Below are 24,046 nucleotides of genomic sequence, written 5' to 3' on the forward strand. Positions count from 1 at the left end.
TCTCTCATCATTGATGTTTCTCTCTCTCTCTCCCTCTCACGTCCTCTCTGAAATCAATAAAAAACAAAACAAAAAAGACATTTTTATAATTGCTTTTAGAGAGAGACAGAGAGACAGAGACAGACAGGCGTCTATTTGTTCTTTCACTTATTTATTCATTCATTGAGTGATTCTTGTATGTGCCCTGACTAGGAATCAAATCTGCAACCTTGGCATATCAGGATGATGCTCTAAGCTAACCGGCCAGAGCTATGTTTTTTTAGCAATTTTTATAACTTTGTATTCTGTATGAGAAGATAGTACTTCTGACCATTAATCTACCATTGTTGTTTTACCAACTTTACTGGTAATTGGGATGAGCTATTGAGCTAATGATATGCTTTCTTCTTCTGAGGATAGGTTTCAAAGATTGACTCAGCCTTAAAGTCAATATTCAAGTTTTCATACTATTAACTAATACCGTATTCTGTTGGATGGTGGTAACTAATGAAAATGCAATGAAATGTAGGTTAACATGTTTTCTGATTTTTGTTATGGTGAGGTTTAATTCACTTCTGGCTTAATTTCTCAGTTATGATATTAAATTTCTCATATTTGGCATTGTGGAATTTAGTTGTCTTTCCAAAGTATGTTATTTTATTTTTATTTTTTTCAGTGTATTCTTTTAAAAAGTAGATAATTTTTAGTAAGTAAATAAAAAAGAAAGATAGAAAGTTTCCTGATCATTTAATTAGTAAGAAATAATTTTATAGCATATAGATCCTATGATAATTAAACATAAATGTGATACTGTTAATGATAATTATATTTGCATGTTGTTTTCCATTATTTTGTGATGATAATTTTACTGTTCATTAAATAAATAGTTAAAAGCATATTTAACTGATTTGTGTGCAGGAATGTAAAACAAATATAAAATGCTTATATTTCTCAATATCCTTTTTTGAGTCTAGCATAAGATAATATATATTAAATACTAGAGGCCCAATGCACGAAATCGTGTGTGGGTAGGGTCCCAAGGCTACCCTGTGACAGGGCCATCTTCCGCCCACTCGCCAGTCCCCAGTCCCACCCTGCTGCCACCCACCCCAGTTCCCTGTGGTTTCCCGTTTGCCATCCTGAGATCAGAGCCTGTGGGCCAAGGGGAGAGACCAAGCAGTCGGCCATTCCACCCACTTGCCAGTACCCAGTCCAGCCACACTGCCACCCACCCGGGTTCCCTGTGGTTCCCCATTTGCCATCCTGCGATCAGAACCTGTGGGCCGGGGCTGGGGCGGGGTTGTGGGGGGGTGGTGGGAGGGGAAGGGACTGAGAGGTGGTCAATGCACCTCATAGCGACTGATCAAGCAGTCGTTCTGGTCATTAAGCCGTTATGGTTGCTGGGCTTTTATATGTAGGATAGGAGACAGGCAGAAGCCATTAAAACACATAATTTTTTTAAGTAGCCCAAAGATATTTTCTGAGTTTTATATTGCTTTTAGGATTAAAAAAAGAAGTTGACATTTACTTTTACTCCCTGACAATCACATTTTATTTTATTTTATTTTTTACTATATTGATATGAGAGAGAGAGAGAAATATTGATTTGTTGTTTCACTTATTTATGCATTCATTGGTTGATACTTGTATATGTTCTGACTGGGGATTGAACACACAACCTTGGCATATTGGGACGATGCTCTAACCCAGTGGTCGGCAAACCGCAGCTCGCGAGCCACATGCGGCTCTTTGGCCCCTTGAGTGTCGCTCTTCCACAAAATACCACGTGTGGGCGCGAACATACAGTGCAATTGGAAGGCAGCTATGCTCACCACTATACCACCAACGCTTTCCATACAGTGCAATTGAAACTTCATGGCCCATGCACAGAAGTCGGTTTTCGGCCTGGGCGAGTCTATTTTGAAGAAGTGGCGTTAGAAGAAGTGGGGGGTTTCGGTCAGTCGGGCGACGGGATACGCAGTGCAGGGGAGGCGCGCGCGATTCATGCACGAGTTGAGTGAGACTGGCTACAAGACGAGTGTGGATGGGAGAGTTGGAAGGGGTCGACCTCAGCGAACGTACCTCAATCAGATTGAGGACGTTTTTAGCAAAGGCCAGCTTAGGAGTACCCTAATTAAGTTAATAACAATGTACCTACCTATATAGTTCAAGTTTAAAAAATTTGACTCTCAAAAGAAATTTCAATCGTTGTACTGTTGATATTTGGCTCTGTTGACTAATGAGTTTGCCGACCACTGCTCTAACCAACTGAGCTACCTGGCTAGGACCCCTGGCAATTACATTTTAAGTGAAACTTCGATTCATAGAAAATAAGCATACCTTAAATGTATTTGTACTTTTGATATGACTCTGCCATGCTGAATTTAAAGGTATCACTATTCAAATATTATTTGCTATGTGTTTCTTGTTTTTAGTGTGGATCTATCTAAAAATGTGTTTCTTTCAGTTTAACTGTAGAAGTTTTAAGGACCAAAGGCCCCTGTGTTGTTGAGGAAAATGACCCCATATTTGAGCGTGGCTCTACAACTACGTATTCCAGCTTTAGGAAAAACTATTATTCTAAACCATGGTCAAATAAAGGTAACTAATTTTCATTTTAAATTATGTATGTCATTTATTTGAAATGTAATGAATTATTTTCTCTGTTTTTGAATTACACCAGGTCTTCCCTAAGTAAAGTGCAAACTAGCTAATTTTATTGACATTCCCTCCAATCCCTGTCCCATGGAACTATAACTCTGACTTTATCTTAGAAAGATTTTTAGAAATTAACATTATGGTCATTTTGGTTAGAATGTTTCTCTGTCAAATTCCTATTCTACCTTAGATAATATTGAATAATAAATTTCTACAAATAAAAATTATGCTGTTAAAAAAAAGTATATCTATTGCATGCTGTTGCTTAGTATTTACATTAAAAAATATTTTTATTATTGATAGTATTACAGATGTCTTCCATTCCCCCCTCCCCTTTCCCCTCTGCCACCCAGCCCCTTCCCCCCTCCTCCCCCCACCCCAGGTCTTCACCTATTGCCTGTGTCCATGGGCTATGCCTATAAGTATATAAGTTCTTTATTTTATTTCTTCTCGTTCCCCCAATCCCCTGTTGTTTACTTTTTATTGTATAAATAATAGCTTGTTTTGGGAAAAAATTCAAACACAATAGAATAATATAGAGTGAAAAGAAAATTCTCTACTTTCCTTCTCTGACTTCCCCCAATCCTATTCATTTGAGGTTACTTTTGTCAATAGTTTATGTATTTTTCTAGCTATTTTATTTTTTTAAAATTTGTTAAAATATATTTTTATTGATTTCAGAGAGGAAAGGAGAGGGAGAGAGATAGAAACATCAATGATGAGAGAGGTTCGTTAATTAGCTGGCTCCTGCATACTCCCTACTGGGGACTGAACCCGAAACATGGGTGTGTGCCCTGACTGGGAATTGCACTGTGACCTCCTGGTTCACAGGTGGATGCTCAACTGAGCCACAGGGGTCGGGTCTAGCTACTTTCTTTCATGTACTAAGCACATCTTAGTAATATTGTATTGGCTGTGACATTTGGAGAGCAGAATGTCTTTTTTTTTTTTTAAATTCTAGCTGCTTTGGTATGACCATGCAAATTTCTTATACTATGTTTCTATATAAAAGTGTAAAGATGTTTTTAATTAAAAAATTTTTTTAAATTGACTTTTAGAGAGAAAGGAAGGGTGGGGAAGAGAGAGAGAAACATCGATGTGAGAGAGAAACATCTATCGGCTGCCTCCTGCATGTCGCCTACGGGGTCAGTGAGGTGGGGATGAAGCCTGAAAACTGGGTATGTGCCCTAACCAGGAATCAAACCAGCAATGCAGGGGGCAAAACCCAACCAACAGCCACACTGGCCAGAGCTAAAATTTTTTTTTTAATTGATTGATTTGAGAGAGAGAGCGAGAGAGATCAATTTATTGTTCCATTTATTTGTGCATTCATTGGTTGCTCCTTGTATGTGCTCTAACCAGGGATTGAACTTACAACCTTGGCATATCAGGACCCTGCTCTAACCAGCTGAGCTACCAGGCCAGGGCTTAAAGAAGATGTTTTTAGATCCATGAGGTTCTTTGCAACAAAATTTTAATATGTTTATAATTTGTGTGTAGATGTATTTCTATGACTGAAGAATTTACCGGACTGTAATAATAAACTATTAAGTACTATCAAATTTATTTTAATGCAAAGTGCATACTTAGGTAAGGTTTTTTCTTCTGAAATATTGAGAATGTTAACTTTTGGTCTTTCTAAATCTTTTATTTTTACAGAAACAGATATGTTTTTTTTAGCCATCAGCATGGTAGGAACTGACTTTTCTATGATTGGACAACTTTTTCCTCACAGAGGAAGGATAGAAATTAAGGTAAAGTGAACACATTACATTTGTTGATTGGAAAGAGACTAAAAATTACTAATATTTTTTTAACCATTGATATAAATCTCAGTTCACCCCTTTTTCACTATTACGTTTTTGGTACACCTGTTTCTTTTTACAGCTCAAAAAGTAATGTAATTTTTCTGAGTTCTGTTATGAATACAATTTCCTTAATTTTAGTATTGTATTTTTTTATTTATGTCTTGTCCAATTCTTTTTTTTTTAAAATATATTTTATTGATTTTTTTACAGAGAAGAAGGGAGAGAGATAGAGAGTTAGAAACATCGATGAGAGAGAAACATCGATCAGGTGCCTCCTGCACATCTCCCACTGGGGATGTGCCCGCAACCCAGGTACATGCCCTTGACTGGAATCGAACCCGGGACCCTTGAGTCCGCAGGCCGATGCTCTATCCACTGAGCCAAACCGGTTTCGGCGTCTTGTCCAATTCTAAATGTCTTTGAGAGTATACCAATACAGCCACTGAAACTAAGATAAAAGAAGAGTTATGTAATGAAGAGGGAAGATAAATGTACTAGAATATTTGGGTTAAGGGTAGTTTTTTTGATCGCAAAATAAATTTCTGTATCTCCTAGGGAGGAAATACATTTCCAATTGATAGTGAGATCTTTTTTCAATAGTGGGCTTAAACTTCATTAATTAAAGGGACCATTTGGAAAGATAGATTTTTTCCCCCCCTCCTTGGGCTAGGCATGGATTGGCCACCTGAGGAACATTGAACAGTGTAATGGTCATTGTATTTCTACAAAAGATGAGAATTTTTTTATATTTTTTTAATGTTGAGGATAAAATATTAAAGTTCTGTGAAGGCCAGAAATTGATTGTCTAGAGGAGCTGATCTGAGTAATTGATAAATTTATCACTAGATGATTTCTCTCAAAAATTGTTTAGACTATTCCCCTAAAAGTTTATAGTGTAGTTTCAGCAGGTCTTTGGGCAAAATGTAGAAAAGTGAAAGTGGACTACTGATTTTTGAATGTCAAACAAACCTTGGATTCCAGGGATAAATGATTAATATAATATAGTCTTCAAAAACTTTTAAATAGTATTTTAAATCAATTAGGTAAAATAGCCAAAACCGGTTTGGCTCAGTGGATAGAGTGTCGGCTTGCGGACTGAAGGGTCCCAGGTTCGATTCCGGTCAAGGGCATGTACCTGGGTTGCGGGCATATCCCCAGTAGGAGATGTGCAGGAGGCAGCTGATCGATGTTTCTCTCTCATCAATGTTTCTAACTCTCTATCTCTCTCCTTTTCTTTCTGTAAAAAATCAATAAAAATATATTTAAAAAAAAAATCAATTAGGTAAAATAGATGTAGCAATATTTTAGAAGTCAATACTGCATAGAGCCTATTGGCATTTTTTCAGAATGTTTAGTGATTATAGCCAGTCACCTTTTATGAATGTAACTTTTAACTTTTGAGATGTTTAAAGATTAATATGCTCTTTTAAGGGAGAAAGATGATCACTGAAAACTTTTATATTATTTAGTAAAAGTTTATGAAGAAAAGTAAAGAATGGAAATGAGGGATAATCTGTAGATTTATAGATATTTAAGTCATAAAAAGTTTTTTTAAAAATTGGCAAGGATAAACTGGAGTCTAACGATGTTCTCTTGAATGGTAAACTATAAGAAAATGCAAGAAAGTAATTGCTTTAAAAGTCAGGTTATTGGTTGGGTTCTTTCGGAGGGTAGAAGGGGGCCATGAAATAGCTCCTTTGTTTTCTGTGCTTTTCTCTTTTTTTCAATAATAAGTTTTATTTTTATATTTTTAACTAGAGGCCCGGTGCACAAAAATTTGTGCACTCGGGGGGGAGAGGGGGTCCCTCAGCCCGGCCTGTGCCCTCTCGCAGTCTGGGACCCCTCGGGAGATAATGACCTGATGGCTTAGGCCTGCTCCCGGGTGGCAGAGGGCAGGCCCAATCCCTAGGTACAGCCCCTGGTCAGGCTCAGAGCAGGGCCGATTGGGGAGTTGGGGCGCCGCCCCCTGTCATGCACAGAGCAGGGCGGATCTGGAGGTTGCGATGCCACCCCTAGTCACGCTCAGGGTAGGGCCGATTGGGGGGTTGGGGTACCGCCCCCTGTCATACTCAAGGCAGGGTCGATAGGGAAGTTGCGGCACCACCCCGTCACGCACAGAGCAGGGCCGATCAGGGGGTTGAGGAGCTCCCCCCTGTCACGCACAGAGTAGGGCCAATAGGGGTGTTGGGGCACCGGCCCCTGTCACACAGAGCAGGGCGGATCAGGGGATTGGGGCATTGCCCCCTGTCATGCACAGAGCAGGGCCCATCAAGGGGGTTGGGGCTCTGTACCCTGTCACACACAGAGCAGGGCCCATCAGGGGGGTTGGGGCACCACCCCCCGTCACACACAGAGCAGGGCGGATCAGGGGGTTGGGGCGCTGCCCTCTATCACCCACAGAGCAGGGCCGATCAGGGGGTCGGGGCACCGCCACTCTCACACTCAGGGCAGGGCTGATGGGGAGGTTATGGCTCTACGCCGTCACACACAGAGTAGGGCCCGTGGGGGCGGGGGGTTGGGGCGCCGCCCTCTATCACCCACAGAACAGGGCCGATCAGGGGGTTGGGGCGCTGCACCCTGTCACACACAGAGCAGGGCCGATCAGGGGGTTAGAGCACTGCACCCTGTCACACACAGAGCCGCAGGACGATCGGGGTTTGGGCGCTGCCCCCTGTCACGCTGATCCCAGTGCCAGGAGGCGTATTACCCTTTTCCTATATAGAATAGAGGCCTGGTGCACGGGTGGGGGCTGGCTGGTTTGCCCTGAAGGGTGTCCTGGATCAGGGTGGGAGTCCCCACTGGGGTGCCTGGCCAGTCTGGCTGAGGGGCTGAGGGCCGTTTTCAGGCTGACGGGTGACTGAAGCTCCCAACCGCTCCTTTTTTTCTTTTTTCTTTTTTTTAATTTTATTCTGGGCCAGCTTTAGCTCTGAGGCCTCAGCTGCTGAAAACAGGTTTCTGGCCTTTGTTTACCGTCTGTATTTGATACAATGTTGCGGTCTGGCTGGCTGAAGCCAGGCTGAGTAAAGCAGGTTTCTGGGTTTTTTTTAGCTTCTATATTTGCAACATAGTTGCTTAGAGTTGCAGCTGAGAGGCCAGCAAGTCAGGCGGGGAAAGTTGGAGTCCTCCGTCACTGAAGCAAGCAAGCCTCCCTGTTCGCATCAGCTGCCTGGCTGCCAGCCGCCATCTTGGCTGGCAGTTAATTTGCATATCTCCCTGATTAGCCAATGGGAAGGGTAGCAGTCGTACGCCAATTACCATCTTTCTCTTTTATTAGATAGGATAAGAGCATTATTAGACCACTGATCTGTAGAAGGGAGCAATTAGCAGATTGTTCCCAGACCCAGGATGTATATGCATGATTAGACATCCTCGGACACAAACTTACGCCCTCAGATATCCTGATTACCTTAGGATGGATTGAGCCTTAAATCTTTTCTATCTCCATTTTAATGGACTTAATCTGGAGTGGAACTGGCTTTGGGGCATGAGAAAATGTGCCCTAATATAAAGAAGGTTCCAAAGATAAACCTGGCCTGTTTCAAAATTTTGCTTAGGTGTTTCTTTACAATCTCTATTCCATGCCATTAAAAATATATTAGCATAATAATATAATAGGTTTAACTTGATATGAATATATTAGTTTTTAAATTTATATATATTTTTATTGATTTCAGAGAGGAAGTGAGAGAGAGAAACATCAGTGAGAGAGAATCATTGGTTTGCTGCCCCCTGCATGCCCCACACTGGGGATTGAGCCTGCAACCCAGGCATGTGCCCTGACAGGAAATCGAATTGTGACTTCCTGGTCCGTATGTTGACACTCAACCACTGTGAGCTATGCAAGCTGGGCAATATATTAGTTTTTAAAGAGTTAGTTCTGGTTAGCTTAACACATTTCGTACCGCTCAGGAGTTTTCTTGTGTCACGCGCCATCTGTTAAGGACCGCTCATGAGTGTTCTTGTTTTTCATGCCCATGGAAAAAGGAGCGAATCTAGATACTTATGTAAATTTTGTTTGGTCCCTCTTCATAGAGGAAAATGTTTTACGCAGTACCATACATTAAAAAAGTACTAGGAACTTTAATTGCTTAATTGTTTTTGTAAATAAAAATGTTACAATTATTGAAAAACAACACCTAAAGTGCATTATGATGATTTAAATAACGTGCAGTTTGCCCAAAAACGTGTGGTCCCTGGCGTATGTCTTAGAGATTTCTATGTGGTACTCAATGTGTTAATTGATTATAGGTTTGATCTGTTTCCGTGCTAGTGGATTTTCATTGCTCATTCATGCTATTGATTATACGGAAGATCAGGAAGCTCAGTTAAATCTTTCATCCCCATTTTTTCAAAGCTAAAGGTTTATTAACTTGTCTGTTGGGAAAGACATTTTTATTTATTTGGGTTATATGTTACCATAAGTTTCATTTTAATGGTTATTTTTTTAAAACGTAATCCTAACTTGTTTAATAGGAGAAAATTACTATAGCATTTCTTGTTTTGTTAACAGAATAAATTTAAACGTGAAGAGAAAACAAATGGATGGAGAATAGACAAAGCATTCCGTAAGTATTAAGACCTCTTTAATAAGGTTTCATATCAAGATCCTAAAAAGTGATCAATCTCTATCTTTGGATCTAATGTGTTTTGTTTTTCTTTTTTTTTTTTTTTTTTTTAAATATATTTTATTGATTTTTTACAGAGAGGAAGGGAGAGAGATAGAGAGCTAGAAACATCGATGAGAGAGAAACATCGATCAGCTGCCTCCAGCACATCTCCTACTGGGGATGTGCCCGCAACCCAGGTACATGCCCCCGACCGGAATCGAACCTGGGACCCTTCAGTCCGGAGGCCGACGCTCCATCCACTGAGCCAAACCGGTTTTGGCTTGTTTTTCTTTTTAATATATTTTTATTGATTTCAGAGAGGAAGGAAGAGGGAGAGTGAGAAAGAAATATCGATGAGAGAGAATCAATGATCGGCTGCCTCCTGCACACCCCCTTCTAGGGATTGAGCCCGCAATTTGGGCATGTGCCATTGACTGGAATCGAACCTGGGACCCTTCAGTTCACAGGCCTATGCTCTATCCACTGAGCCAAACCGGCCAGGGCAGGTTCTAATGTGTTTTAAATTTGTTTTGTCCTTATATTGGTATGGAGTATATAATGGTGACGGGACAGATGAGAATCCTGCTTTTATAGTGTTCAGTGTAATTGGGTGGGGGAAGGGATATAGTCTGTAAGCATGATAATTTTAGATAGTGATTAATTTCTAAGCTAGGTGGGTGGAGAGTTAGATAGATTGGGTGGTTAGGGAAGTTCTATCTGAAGAAATGACACTTGAATTTATGCCTGATTTGAAGGAATGATGTGTGCCTTTTAGTGTCTAACTAATGGCCTCATTAAAGTTCACATTTTTTTCTTTTTAAATCTAGAGAAAGATATCAAAAGATCTGTAAAGCAAAACAAATGTACTATATAAAGTAGTTCCTCTATTCTTTGGAAGATAATTATCCAGTGTTTCATGATGAATAAATGTAGTTAGTGTTTATTGTAGTGCTTATCTTAGAAAAAAACCTAAAGAGAGGATCTAAATTTTGGAGCATGTATATTTATTTAATGAGTAAATACTAAGGTAGATGAGTGGACCCACACCCCATATTGTATTGGGTCCTCAGGGAAACCACTTCCAGGAATGGCTTTTGGAAGATCTGGAATACTATGGTTCTCAACCCCCTCCGTTTTAGGGAAGTGGTCCAGAATGTTTTCATTATGCTTTGTGTATTATAATAAGAATTTATAACCTATAAATCTTTTATGGGATGTGGAGCCGTTGTTAAAACCATTATGATAGACTAGAGGCCTGTTGCAGGAAGATTCCTGCAAGAATAGGGCTTCCTTGGGTCTATTACTGCAAGAATAGGGCTCCCTGAGGCCAAAGCGAAGTAGAGAAGAGAGTGAAGCCCACCTCGGCTCCCTCCTGTCTCCGCCGACTTGGCTCCCTCCCTTCTCTGCTGCTTTGCTCCCTCCCCTCTCTGCTGCCTTGCTCCCTCCCGTGTCCGCTGCCTCGGCTCCGTTCCCTTCTCCACCACTTTGCTCCCTTCTGCAGTGCTTGGCTTCCTTCTAGCTGTCTTCAGTCTTCACTCTGTGCCTGTGTATGCAAATTAACTGCCATCTTTGTTGGGTTCATTTGCATATCACTCTGATTGGCTAGTGGGCATAGCGGAGGGACAGTCAGTTTGCATGTTTCTTTTTTTTTTTTTTTTAAATATATTTTATTGATTTTTTACAGAGAGGAAGGGAGAGAGATAGAGAGTCAGAAACATTGATGAGAGAGAAACATCGACCAGCTGCCTCCTGCACATCCCCCACTGGGGATATGCCCGCAACCCAGGTACATGCCCTTGACCGGAATCGAACCCGGGACCCTTCAGTCCGCAGGCCGACGCTCTATCCACTGAGCCAAACCGGTTTTGGCACATGTTTCTTTTTTATTAGTGTAGATACCTTTAAAATTCATTGATTTTGGTTCTTTTAGTGGAAAATTAAAAAAAAATTTAAACCTAAATGGTATTTTTTGGAACTTATATTTTGAATTCTTCTGAGAACCTTTATGGATTATTTTTTATCATCATTGTTGTGGAAGGCCAGAACACATAAAGGCTGGGTCTACAATAAAACAGGGCCTTCAGGAATCCCAGGTGTGAGCTTGGTTTCCTAAGGCTAATTTATTTTTGTTTTGTTATATATCTCTTTTTCTGAGGCCAGCTTCTAATCATCTTATAATCAAACCAATCTTGGAACTTATGTATATAGAGCACCATTTTGTCTACATTCACTATATTTTGATTTAGTTAATTAATTAATTTTACTCTACATTTTTAAGTTTTTGTTGTTTTTTTTTAATTGATCTTAGAGAAAGGTAGGGAAAGAGAGAGTCAGAGAGAGAAACATTGATGTGAGAGATAAATATCATTGGTTGCCTCCCACATGAGCCCGGACTGTAGATTGAATTGGCAACTTGGGTATGTGCCCTGATTGAGAATCGAATCCACCACCTTTTCATGTACAGGATGACACTCCAACCAACTGAGCCACACCGTCCAGGCCTTTACTACATTTTTAGAGTAGAGCTTAACTTAGGCAAGGGTTTAACTCCTGTAATGGATTTATTCCTGATTTGTTCACAAATTGCGCTTTCTGATACAGTGCTGTTGATGGGTATTTAGTGAGAGTGGTCCTAATCAGTATTCATTTGCTTTCCTCATGCTAGTATTTGGAAGAGTAGAGTTAATAGTAATATAGAGCAGGCATATAGTAATGCCTAGGCACTGAGGATTTCTTAGTGTTAGGTTTTTAAAAAAGTTGATTTATAATTTACACACAGTGCAATTTGTAATTTGAGTTTTGACAAAGAATTGGTGGTGTTACAACCACCCAAAACAACATTTTCATCCCTCCAGAAAGGCCCTTTACTTACTTTTCTAGTCAATCTCCACTTATATCCTGACCCAGGCAATCACTATTTTCATTTGAAGCATCATAGATTAGCTTGTTCCAGAATGTCTTATTCATGGAATCATACAGTATGTACTTCTTTATGTCTGCCTTCTTTTACTCATTATGTTTGTTTGTTTGTTTATTTTAATCCTCAGATGATATATATTTTATTTATTTATTTATTTTTAGAGAGAGAGGAAGGGGGAGAGAGAGACATCAGTGTTTGAGAGAAACATCGATCAGTACATGCCCTGACTGGGGATCAAACCTCCAACTTTTTGTTGTACAGACGGTGCTCCAACCAACTGTGCCACCTGGCCAGTGCTCATTAATCATGTACTTGAGATTTACTTGAATTAATTGCTTTTATCAGTAGATCCTTTTTTAAAAAAAATATATTTCACAGATTTTTTACAGAGAGGAAGGGGGAGGGATAGAGAGCCAGAAACATCAATGAGAGGGAAACATCGATCAGCTGCCTCCTGCACACCCCCCACTGGGGATGTGCTCGCAACCAAGGTACATGCCCTTGACCAGAATCAAACCTGGGACCCTTGAGCCCGTAGGCGGATGCTCTATCCACTGAGCCAAACCAGTCAGGGTCTTTTTTTTTTTTCAAAGTTTGTTTCTTTTTATTGCTCAGTGGTCTATTATGTGATGATAGTATAGTGACTGGAGTTGTTTATTCATTGTCTCCTGTTGATAAACCCATTTGCTTTTTTTTAAAATTGATTTTTAGAGAGAGAGAGAGGAAGGAGGAGAGAAACACTGATTTGTTGTTCCTCTTATGCCTTCATTGATTGATTCTTATATGTGCTCTGACTGGGACTGAAGCTGCAATCTTGGAGTATCTGGATGATGCTCTAACCAGCTTAGCTACCCAGCCAGGACCCCATTTGCTTTTGATATTATGCTACTTAAATAAAAATTTGAAGGTTCTTTTTCTTTTTTTTATTAAACAGAGGAAAAGCGCCCTTTTGACTTGGATTTTTTTGCTCATTTGCTTCAGAAAGTTCTTGCTGAAGAAGAGAAAAGAAAACAAAAATCCCTTAAAAATCAGAGTTTAAGGGAGAAGAAATCCTCTAAACCACGGAAAAATGTAAAAGGTATTTATTTTAAAAGGAAGTGTGTTACTTTACTTAATAGACTTGCAATATTAAGCCTTCGAGTGTTCACATGTAGTTCAGGTAGTTGAGGTTATCAGGGCCCAAGACAGCATCTGTCTTTTATTTGTTCTTGTTTTTTCTTTTAAATTTTCTAATTGTCATGGCTGTTTGATATCTTCCTTGCATAGTCTTAGTAATAAAGAGTATCAGAATTTTGGAGTGTTATGTTTGGTTACTTATCATTTTCCTCTCTAAAGCAAATCTGGTACAACATTTTAACATTTAAAAAAAAAACCACTCTAATACTTTGGACTTGTGACTAAATTGTGTAGTTTGAGCTTAACTTATTTCTTAGGGTTAATGTTGATTTGTACCAGGTAGAAAATTGTTTTTATGTATGTTTGTTAAATTTTTAGTTTTATATTTTATAAACTATTTAAATTCTGATCTATGAGGACAGTGTTTAGCTATAATCACATAATGTAAAGAATGTTGGAACTTTAGGGAACCTTATGTTAGCTAGTCCATATTCCAGCCCTTTTCTGTTCGTTTTAATCACCCAGAAATAGTCCTGCAGACCTAAGTCACTTTTTTATAAGGTCTTGCAGTGTTAGTAGTGGCAGAGGCAGGACTCAAACCTAGGACTGTGAGAGCCTGTGTTGGGGGTTCCTAAGACCACCCTCCAGGTTCGATTATTTGCTGGGAGGACTCATAGGATTTATTGTTTAGTTGTACTACCAGCTAAAGTTTATTATAGTAACAGGATACAGAGCAAAATTAGCAAAGGGAAAAGGCACATGGGTCTTTGTTGATTTTAAAAAGTTGGTTTATGTAAACGTTTCCTACCAGGGAAGTTTGTTAGAAACTCATTGCCCAAGGATTTTATTGGAGTCTTGTCATACCCTTTGCTTGGCATGTACCAGAATTCAGACTCCCAGAAGGAAAGCCAGTTCTTCATCAGAAACCGCATTATTTGTACAAACAGTTTAGGTAGGCAGATGGGACTCTCCCCAAGCCCCAGTTTCTAGACAGCAATGGGCCAGCCTTTTTAAGTAGACCTTTCAAAGGATAGCCTGCTAGTTAATTCTCTTCTGCACTGAGCCAATCTCGAAGATCCTTTTTTGGAGTATGGTGTCTACATGTTTTAAAAAGTAGTATTGATAACTGCAGAGTTTTTACTCTTTAGTCATTTTTCTTTACTTACTATACATAGCCCTAGGAGATTAAAATAGATGTATTAATGTTGTGGTTATCATGTAACAGTTGATAGCACAAGTAACTCACTGTATCTCATTAATGTGAGAAATTTTCAGATGTATTATTACAAGATGTATTATTACAGAAGTTAAAAATTGCTAATTATTATTCTGATAGAGAATAAATCAAGTATTATTTTCTTAGTTTTAAAATCTTGTTTTGACTTTTTCACAAAAATAAATGACATTGAATTTTATTATTTTTTAAAAGATTAGATATTTCTAGAGATGTTTGGTCAGCCATGGTTGTGAAGTTAAGTTTGCTTTTGGTTTGGATGCTGTTTCCATGGTGATCTCTATTTTTGCTTTTTAAATTATTTCATTTTTAAAAATTAAAAAAAAACCCTCACCTGAGGCTGTGTTTTTTTAAAAATTAAATTGATTTTTATTTTTATTTATTTTTTTTTTATATTTTATTGATTTTTTACAGAGAGAAAGGGAGGGAGATAGAGAGTTAGAAACATCGATGAGAGAGAAACATCAATCAGCTGCCTCCTGCACATCTCCTACTGGGGATATGCCCGCAACCCAGGTACATGCCCTTGACCGGAATCGAACCTGGGACTCTTCAGTCCGCAGGTCGATGCTCTATCCACTGAGCCAAACCGGTTTTGGCGAAAAATTAAATTGATTTTTAAAATTGATTTAGAGAGAGAGGAGGAAGAGAGAAACATTAATTGGTTGCCTCACATATGATCCCTGACGGGGGATTGAAACACAATCTAGTTATGTGCCTTGATGGAAATCGAACCCACTCTAACCAAGTAAGCCATGCAGCCAGGGCTGTTTTCATCTTTTGATACAGTTGACTATTTATATGCCTTCAAAGAAAAAGCACTAGAAATTGTTTAGAAATATTTGTTAAAAAGATTGTTCATTGAAAAATCATCCAGGAAATAAAATTCTTTTATTTTTTTTAGAATTAAATCTTTATTGTTCAGATTATTACATTTGTTCCTCTTTTTTCCCCCCATAACGCCCCTCCTCCCAGTTCCCACCCCACCCTCTGCCCTACTCCCCACCCACTGTCCTCATCCATAGCTGCGCGATTTTTGTCCAGTCTCTTCCCGCATCTCCCACACTCCTTTCCCCCCCAAGAATAGTCAGTCCATTCCCTTTCTATGTCCCTGATTCTATTATAATCACCAGTTCATTCTGTTCATCAGGTTATTTATTCACTTGATTCTTAGATTTACTTGTTGATAGATGCATATTTGTTGTTCATAATTTGTATCTTTACCTTTTTCTTCTTCTTCCTCTTCTTAAAGGATACCTTTCAGCATTTCATATAAAACTGGTTTGGTGGTGATGAACTCCTTTAGCTTTTCCTTATCTGTGAAGCTCTTTATCTGACCTTCAATTCTGGATGATAGCTTTGCTGGATAAAGTAATCTTGGTTGTCAGTTCTTGGTATTCATCACTTTGAATATTTCTTGCCACTCCCTTCTGGCTTGCAAAGTTTCTGTTGAGAAATCAGCTGACAGTTGTATGGGTACTCCCTTGTAGGTAACTGACTTTCTTTCTCTTGCTGCTTTTAAGATTCTCTCTTTGTCTTTTGCTCTTGGCATTTTAATTATGATGTGTCTTGGTGTGGTCCTCTTTGGATTCCTTTTGTTTGGGGTTCTCTGCGCTTCCTGGACTTGTAAGTCTATTTCTTTCACCAGATAGGGGAAATTTTCTGTCATTATTTCTTCAACTAAGTTTTCAATATCTTGCTCTCTCTCATCTTCAGGCACCCCTATAATTCTGATGTTGGTACGCTTGAAGCTGTCCCAGAGGCTCCTTACACTATCTTCGTATTTTCGGATTCTTTTTTCATTTTGCTTTTCTGGTTGGGTTTTTTTTTTGCTTCTTCGTATTTCAAATCTTTGACTTGATTCTTGCGCTCCTCTGGTCTGCTGTTGGGAGTCTGTATAATATTCTTTATTTCAGTCAGTGTATGCTTAATTTGTAGTTGGTTCTTTATCACAACATTGAGGGTCTCATTAGATTTCTTGAGGATCTCACTATATTTATTGGCGGTCTCACCAGTCTTTTCGAGGGGCTTACTAAGTTTATCGGCGGCTTCTAGACAGTTCTTTAAAGACCTTAAAAATGTGGTTTTGAACTCTATATCCTCCATTTCTGTCAGTTGTGTCCTGTTTCATTGTCTCCGCATTTTTTATGCTTTCTTGGTGTACCCCCTTGTTTTCTTTGTGCGCAGTCTTGTTATAGTTAAACCTTGGTTGTTGTAGGTAATACTGGGGGGGATTTGACCTCCAGGCCAACTGGCTGTGAGAGGAAATAAAATTCTTGAACTCTCTCTCCTACCCTGCCAATCAGAATCTTCAGATTTCCTATGGATAACTATTACTAAACTCTTTCCTACGCATATATGTGTGTGTGTGTGTGTGTGTGTGTGTGTGTGTGTGTGTGTCTTAGAGTATATGTAATTGTTTTTGTTTAATAGAAATGAGGTTATACTATATATGTTGTTTTGCAACTTGATTTTTTTAACACATTGTATGTGGGAAACGTATTTATACGTTTTAGGTTGACTGGTAGTAGAGCGCAGGACACGTATTTTATAGACGCGGGATACGTTTTTTATACACCAGCAGTAGAATGGGGATAACGTATAAATACGTAAACTAAAGTTATCCTAATTTTACTGAACGTTGCCATTTGCGCAAAAAATTAGCAAAAATGGCCCGCGCCACCTGTTAGTGCGCGATAAAAACTACCCGCAAACAATGTGTTAATGTAACAGTACATTTTGAAATCTTTTACATCACTACATATGAGTCTACCTCATTATTATTATTTACTGCATAGACTTTTATAGCATAAACTAGAGGCCTGTTGCACGAAGAGATTCGTGCAATAGGCCTTCCCTTCCCTTGGCTGTTGGCACTGGTTTGCCTCTGGCACCTGGGACCCAGGACTTCGCTCTGGCCGGGCTCTGGCTGGAACCGGCCCCAGAACTGTCCGGCTTCGCTCCGGGTCGCACACAGGAGGGCCAGATGGCGGCTGGGCGGGTGGCGGATCGCTGCTGTCCCCCCTGGCCGCCCTGGGTCGCACACAGGAGGGACGAATGGTGGCCTGGCGGGCAGCGGATGGCGCTGTCCCGCCCTGCCTGCAGTATGCAAATTTAACGGCCATCTTTGTTGGGTTAATTTGCATACTCTCCTGATTGGCTGATCGGTGTAGCGAAGGTACTGTCAATTAGCATCTTTATCATTTATTAGTGTAGATTTAATTTTGTTCTCTGTTGGGTGTTTTATATTTTCTTCAAAATTTTGCTTATACAAATAATATTACAGTGCTCGCTTCGGCAGCACATATACTAAAATTGGAATGATACAGAGAAGATTAGCATGGCCCCCTGTGCAAATAATATTACAAGGGATATACTTGGGTATTTACCTTCTCTACTTTAAGAATTTTCCGTAGGTTGTTTATGTATTTATAACCATTTCTTTTATTTTCAGTGAAAAAAGTTGCCAGTGAAGGAGTGACTGATAATCCAGATGAGTCTGTGAGTGCTACAATTTCAGACACAGAAGAGTCTCAAAAGGATGCTCAGACAGTTCAAGAAGAACTGCAGTCTCTGACTTTATCAGGACAGGATTCAGAACAGATTGCATTAGAACCAGACCTAAATCTAGAGAAAAGAAGGAAAAATCAAGATGAAGTTGGTAAACAAGAAGTAAAAAATCTTTCAGGAAATGCCACTGTTCAGCCAGGACCTTCTAAAGGAGAAAAACAGAAAAGTAAGTTTCTTATATATTTTAATAGACTCTGATTATTTGAGGACATAGATACAATAATTTAGTGTATAAATTAATTGCCTGCCTTCTAGATAGTAGTAATTACTAATGTTTATTAATTGGTTCTGTATTTATGTACTGTGTTAAACACATTTATTTTGTTTATTTTTTTGTTAATCCTTACCCGGGGATATTTCCCCCATGATTATTCATTTATTAAATATGTTTTTATTTATTTTATATAGAAAGGAAGGGAGATGGGGAGAGAGAGAGAAACATCAATGCAAGAGAAACATTGATAGGCTGCCTCCTGCATGCTCCCCAATGGGGATTGAACCTGCAACCTGGGCATGTGCCCTGACTGGAAATCAAACCGACAACCTTTTGGTTCATGGGTTGATGCCCAGACACTGAGCCACTCCAGCTGGGCTTTTCCATGTTATTTTTAGAGAGAGTAGTATAGAGGGAGGATGGGGGAGAGAGAGACAGAGACAGAAAGAGAGACATCAATGTGAGAGAGATTAGTTGTCTCCCACACTCACCCCGACTGGGTTGGGGTCAAACCTACAGCCCAGGTACATGTCCTTGACCAGAATCAAACCCAGGTGTATGGGACGATGCTCTAACAATTGAGAAGCACGGGCCACAGCAAAACACTTTTACTTTTAATTTAGTAGGAAAAAGGTTGTTAATAAAAACAAAATAAAAAACACAAAGCTAAATGGGGACATTTTTCTCTACAGTTTGTCTCTAAGATTTATTAACTCCATTGTACTCCCATTAACAATGCTAAGAAGTCACATGTATATACTGCAGGTCTTCAAATAATGTGGTTTCACTCAACATCATTTTTTTACAACTTGATGAAATGCCTTAGGAACTTAACTCTTGTTAATACAGCAGTTAGCCGCTGGTAAAATTGGTTCTGTTATGTGTAATTTTGCCTCAGTTCCAGGAACTAACCTATTGACAATGTAAAGTGAGGACTTACTATAGTTAAACGTACATTGCTTGTATCTGCTAATAAATCACAGGTTTTCATGTTACCTTTTCATAGCACCTCTCTGAACCCACAATAAGTTGTTTAATTTCTATAAAAGAGCTACTGGAATAAGTATTCCTCCCATTTTCATTTTTTAAACTTTCTTAGAATGCAGACATATTGACACTTTTGAGTTTTTAGGGAACAAGGGCTAAGAGTTCAGGGAAGTCTTGGTCCCTTTCCTTAAGAGTTCATATATAGTCCTAGCCACATATAGTTTGGCTCAATGGATAGAGCGTTGGCGGACTGAAGAGTCCCAGGTTCGATTCCCGTCAAGCGCACATACCTTGGTTGTAGACTTGATCTTCTGCCCCAGTCAGGGCTCATGTGGGAGACAGCCAATCGATGTGTCTTTCTCACATGGATGTTTCTCTCTCTGTCTCTCCCCCTCTCTTGCACTTTCTCTAAACATCAATGGAAAAATATCCTGGGGTGAGGATGAACAACAAACAAACAAAAGAGTTCATGTGTAGATTATTTAAAACAGATAATCAAGTAAAGAGAGGAGAAAAAAATAGCAGACCAGAACAACTTTTCTATAGAATTTAAATTTTATGTAATTCAGCTTCACCTATATGATTTTTTATTTATTATTATTTTTAAAATATTTTCATTGATTTCAGAGAGGAAGGGAAAGAGAGAAAGAGAAAGATCAATGATGAGAGAGAATCATTGATTGCCTGCTTCCTGTATGCCCCCCACTGGGGATTGAGCCGACAACCTGGGCATGTGCCCTGACTGGAATCGAACTGTGACCTTCTGGTTCGTAGGTCGATGATCAACCACTTAGACACACTGGCCAGGACACCCATATGATTTTAATAAATGAGTCCTGGTTGGTAGCATAGTATGGTTTATAGGCCTTACAATATTATGCTCTTTTGTGGCTTACTAGTAAAGATATTACATGTAAATTGGGGTAGCTTAGTGATTAAGAAATTGGACTTTAGTTTAAAGTAGTTCTTTCATTTGCTAAGTATGACCTTGGGCAAATCACTTAATATCTTTCAATTTAAATTCATTTTCTCTGTGATGGGGTTAATATGAATACTTTTAGTAGGATTGTTTTGAATTATTGAATGAGATATTTGATGGACTTACAGTTCTATCACTTAGTAAGTTCTGAAATGATTAGCTATTACTGTGTTATAATTATGACACTTATGAAGGAGCAGAAGAGCCAAATCCACTTTGTTTCATAACTAGACATATTTGTTTTTTTTTAGTTTTTTTTTTATATATTTTATTGATTTTTCACAGAGAGGAAGGGAGAGAGATAGAGAGTTAGAAACATCGATGAGAGAGAAACATCCATCAGCTGCCTCCTGCACATCTCCCACTGGGGATGTGCCTGCAACCCAGGTACATGCCCTTGACCCGGAATCGAACCTGGGACCTTTCAGTCCGCAGGCCGACGCTCTGTCCACTGAGCCAAACCGGTTTCGGCCATAACTAGACATATTTAACCACTTAAGATTTAAGCAAGATAAAAGGTGGATGCTACAGACTATCTAAGAAATTTGTGCTGACCCTAAAAACACAGTTGTAAATTGATTGATTTTTCATTAATGCTCTTAAAGTATGATCTATCTCTTTCATATAAGAACTTAAATGTTGAATGGATTAATGATTTATAGGAAGAGATGATGTTATATGTAAATTCCTTTGAGCTTTAAAATTTAGATGTTTTTGCTGTCAGTTTTTAGAATAACATGTATTTTGTATTCATAGATAAATGTCCATTTTTAAGGCCTGAGAGAAATGAAGATGAAGGTAATAAGGAACAGAAGCTTTCCTGTGTACAGACCTTCAATGAAGTTGAGGATTTATCCTCCAGGGACAAAGTTGTGAATAAAACTGACCCACTTCTTTCATTAAGGTATTTTATATATCTTTCCTGACTTTGTTTACATTTTCTGTCAGTTACTGAGAGAGGAGTGCGAAGTCTCCAACTGTAATTGGGATTTGGCTTATTTCTCTTTTCAGTTCTATTTGTTTTTCTTTATGTATTTTCAGGCTCTGTTATTAGGTTTTATACATATCTTGAATTGTCTCTTCTAGGTGAACTCATCCTTTTATCATTTGTGTGATATCATTCTGGTATTGCCTTTTGTTCTGATGCTTATTTTGCCACACAGCTTTCTTGTGATAGTGTTTGTATGGGTTTATCATGTTCTATAAAAATTTTCTCTTTATTTTTGTTTTTTAGCAGTTTAAATGTGATGGATCCTGCTGTCTGAGTTTTTGTTGTTGTTTTTTAATATATTGATTTTTTTACAGAGTGGAAGGGAGAGGGATAGAGAGCCAGAAACAACAATGAGAGGGAAACATCGATCAGCTGCCTCCTGCACACCCCCTACTGGGGAAGTGCCCGCAACCAAGGTACATGCCCTTGACCAGAATCGAACCTGGAACCCTTCATTCTGCAGGCCGACGCTCTATCCACTGAGCCAAACATGTTAGGGCAATGTTGTTTTTTAAATTGTGGTAAAAACAACAACATGTAACATAAAATCTCTCCTACCAAATTTTTAAGTATATATAGTACAGTATGTTAACTGTAAGCAGTGTTGTAGAGGAGATCTCTATAACATTTTCATATTGGATGACTAAAACTGTATATCCATTGAACAGCAACTCCTTATTTCCTTCTTACTGTTAGCCCCGGGCAACCACCATGCTAATTTATATTTCTACTAGAGGCCTGGTGCACGAATTCGTGCATGGGTGGGGTCCTGACAGGGGAAGTGGGGAGGAGGGGGGCCCGGGAGGCGATTGGCCCTCTGGGTGGGCAGTGGGACACCCTTGCCAGTCTGTCCTGCTGACATTTGCGCTGGTTGTTGGAAGCCATCTGGCAGCCGCCTTTATATAATTTCTTTCTTGCGGAGCATCTAGGGAGGGGAAGCGGCCGTGGTGTCCCAGGCCGACTTCCAGGAGGTTGGCAGTACTGTCAGGATCATCCTGGTGGTGCTGGTCTGTTGGTGCCTGGCCTGTTCTCCAGAGATTGGACCTGTAGGACTACTGAGGGTGTGAGTGGCTGCCGCCAGGCTGGTGGGCCGCTGGACGGGTTGGTCAGCTGAGCGGTGCTCCTGCTGTGGAAGCACACTGACCTCCAGGGGGCAGCTCCTGTGTTGGGCATCTGTCCCCTGGTGGTCAGTGCACATCATAGCGACTGGTTATTCTGGTTGTTCGGTCATTCTGGTCGTTCAGTCGCTTAGGCTTTTATATATATAGATGAGTTTGATTACTTTAGATACCTCATTTGTCCCTCTGTGACTAGCTTATTTCACCTAGCATAATGTTTTTAAGGTTCATGCATGTTGTAGCCTATGATAGGATTTTTTTCTTTCTTAAGGATGAATAATATTCCATTGTATGTATGTATCATATTTTTCTTTATTCATCTGTCAATGGATATTTAGGTTGTTTCAATCTCTTAACTATTGTGAATAATGCTGCAATAAACATGGGAGTGCAGAGATCTTTTTGATATTCTATTTTCAGTTCTTCTGGATAAATACCCAGAAGAAGGATTACCAGATCATATATATGATAGTTCTATTTTTACTTTTTTTAAAAAAATGTATTTTTTATTGATTTCCGAGATGAAGGGAGAGAGAGGGGGAGAGACAGAAACAACAATGTGAGACAATCATTAATTGGCTGCCTCTGGCTTGCCCCTTATTGGAGATTGAGCCTGCAACCCGGGCATGTGCCTTGACTGGGAATTGAATCCGGGTCCTCTTGGTCTATGGGACAGTGCTCAATCCACTGAGCCACCACAGCCAGGCTATTTTTACTTTTTTGAGGAACTTGCATACTGTTTTCCATGTGGCTACACCATTATATTTTTTCACCAATAGTGCACAAGGATTGCAGTTCTTCACTTCCTCTCCAACACTTAAAAAAAAATGGCAATACTGCCAAAACCGGTTTGGCTCAGTGGATAGAGCATCGGCCTGTGGACTGAAAGGTCCCAGGTTCGATTCCGGTCAAGGGCATGTACCTGGGTTGTGGGCACATCCCCAGTGGGAGATGTGCAGGAGGCAGCTGGTCGATGTTTCTCTCTCATTGATGTTTCTAACTCTCTATCTCTCTCCCTTCCTCTCTGTAAAAAATCAATAAAATATATTAAAAAAAAATGGCAATACTAACAGGTGTGATGATATACCTCATTATGGTTTTGATTTGTATATCTCTGATGGTTAGTGATACTAAGAATCTTTACATATACCTGTTAGCCATTTGTATGTCTTCTTTGGAGAAATGTTTCAAGTTCTTTTCCCATTTTTAAAATTAGGTTATTTGTGTTTTTGCTATGAGTTATAGGAGTTCCTTTTATATTTTCGATATTAAGCCCTTGTCAGATATACGCCTTACAAATATTTTCTCCCATTTCATAGATTGGCTTTTGACTCTTGATTATTTCCTTTGCTGTACATAAACTTTTTAATTTGATGTAGTCTCACTTGTTTATTTTTGTTTTTGTTCCTGTTGGTGTGATAGCCAAGAAATCATTGCCAATACCAGTGTTATGAAGTTTCTTCCCACGTGTCCTTCTAGGAGTTTTATAGTTAAAGTGTTTCCTTTAAATCTTTAATCCGTTTTAGTTGATTTTTGTGTATGTTATAAGATAAATGTCTAGTTTCATTTTTTTGCATGTGGATATTCAGCTTTCCTAATATCATTTGTTGAAGAGACTATTCTTTTCCTATTGTGTAGTTTTGGCACCCTGTCAAAGATCATTTGGCCATATATACATGGTTTATTTCTGGGTTGTCTATTCTGTTCCACTGGTCTATATGCTTATCTTCTGAAAAATTTGATGTAAGTTATTTATTCTCATGTAGAAAAATACACATATGCACATATGCTGATTTTTTTCATATAGTTCACAATGTTAATAATGTATTTGAAGGAGAGGATGGACCGAGACCCACCCCTGTGCC

At 39.2% G+C, this 24,046-nt stretch overlaps 1 protein-coding gene across 1 annotated transcript in view; it reads left to right on the top strand.

Moving 5' to 3' along the window:
• BDP1 (BDP1 general transcription factor IIIB subunit) overlaps positions 1-24,046 on the top strand; it is a gene marked incomplete at its 3' end in the record, with an annotated part of 90,000 nt that overhangs the window by 10,996 nt on the left and 54,958 nt on the right. The window contains exons 6-11 of the mRNA XM_081090039.1: positions 2,447-2,580; positions 4,297-4,391; positions 8,956-9,010; positions 12,907-13,050; positions 17,777-18,058; positions 20,829-20,976. Of these exons, the coding sequence (XP_080946165.1) occupies positions 2,447-2,580; positions 4,297-4,391; positions 8,956-9,010; positions 12,907-13,050; positions 17,777-18,058; positions 20,829-20,976 (858 nt within the window). The remainder of the gene's footprint in view (positions 1-2,446; positions 2,581-4,296; positions 4,392-8,955; positions 9,011-12,906; positions 13,051-17,776; positions 18,059-20,828; positions 20,977-24,046) is intronic.

The sequence above is a fragment of the Myotis nattereri genome (genome assembly GCF_964212035.1).
Source record: "Myotis nattereri genome assembly, chromosome: 4".
Taxonomy (NCBI): Eukaryota; Metazoa; Chordata; class Mammalia; order Chiroptera; family Vespertilionidae; genus Myotis; species Myotis nattereri.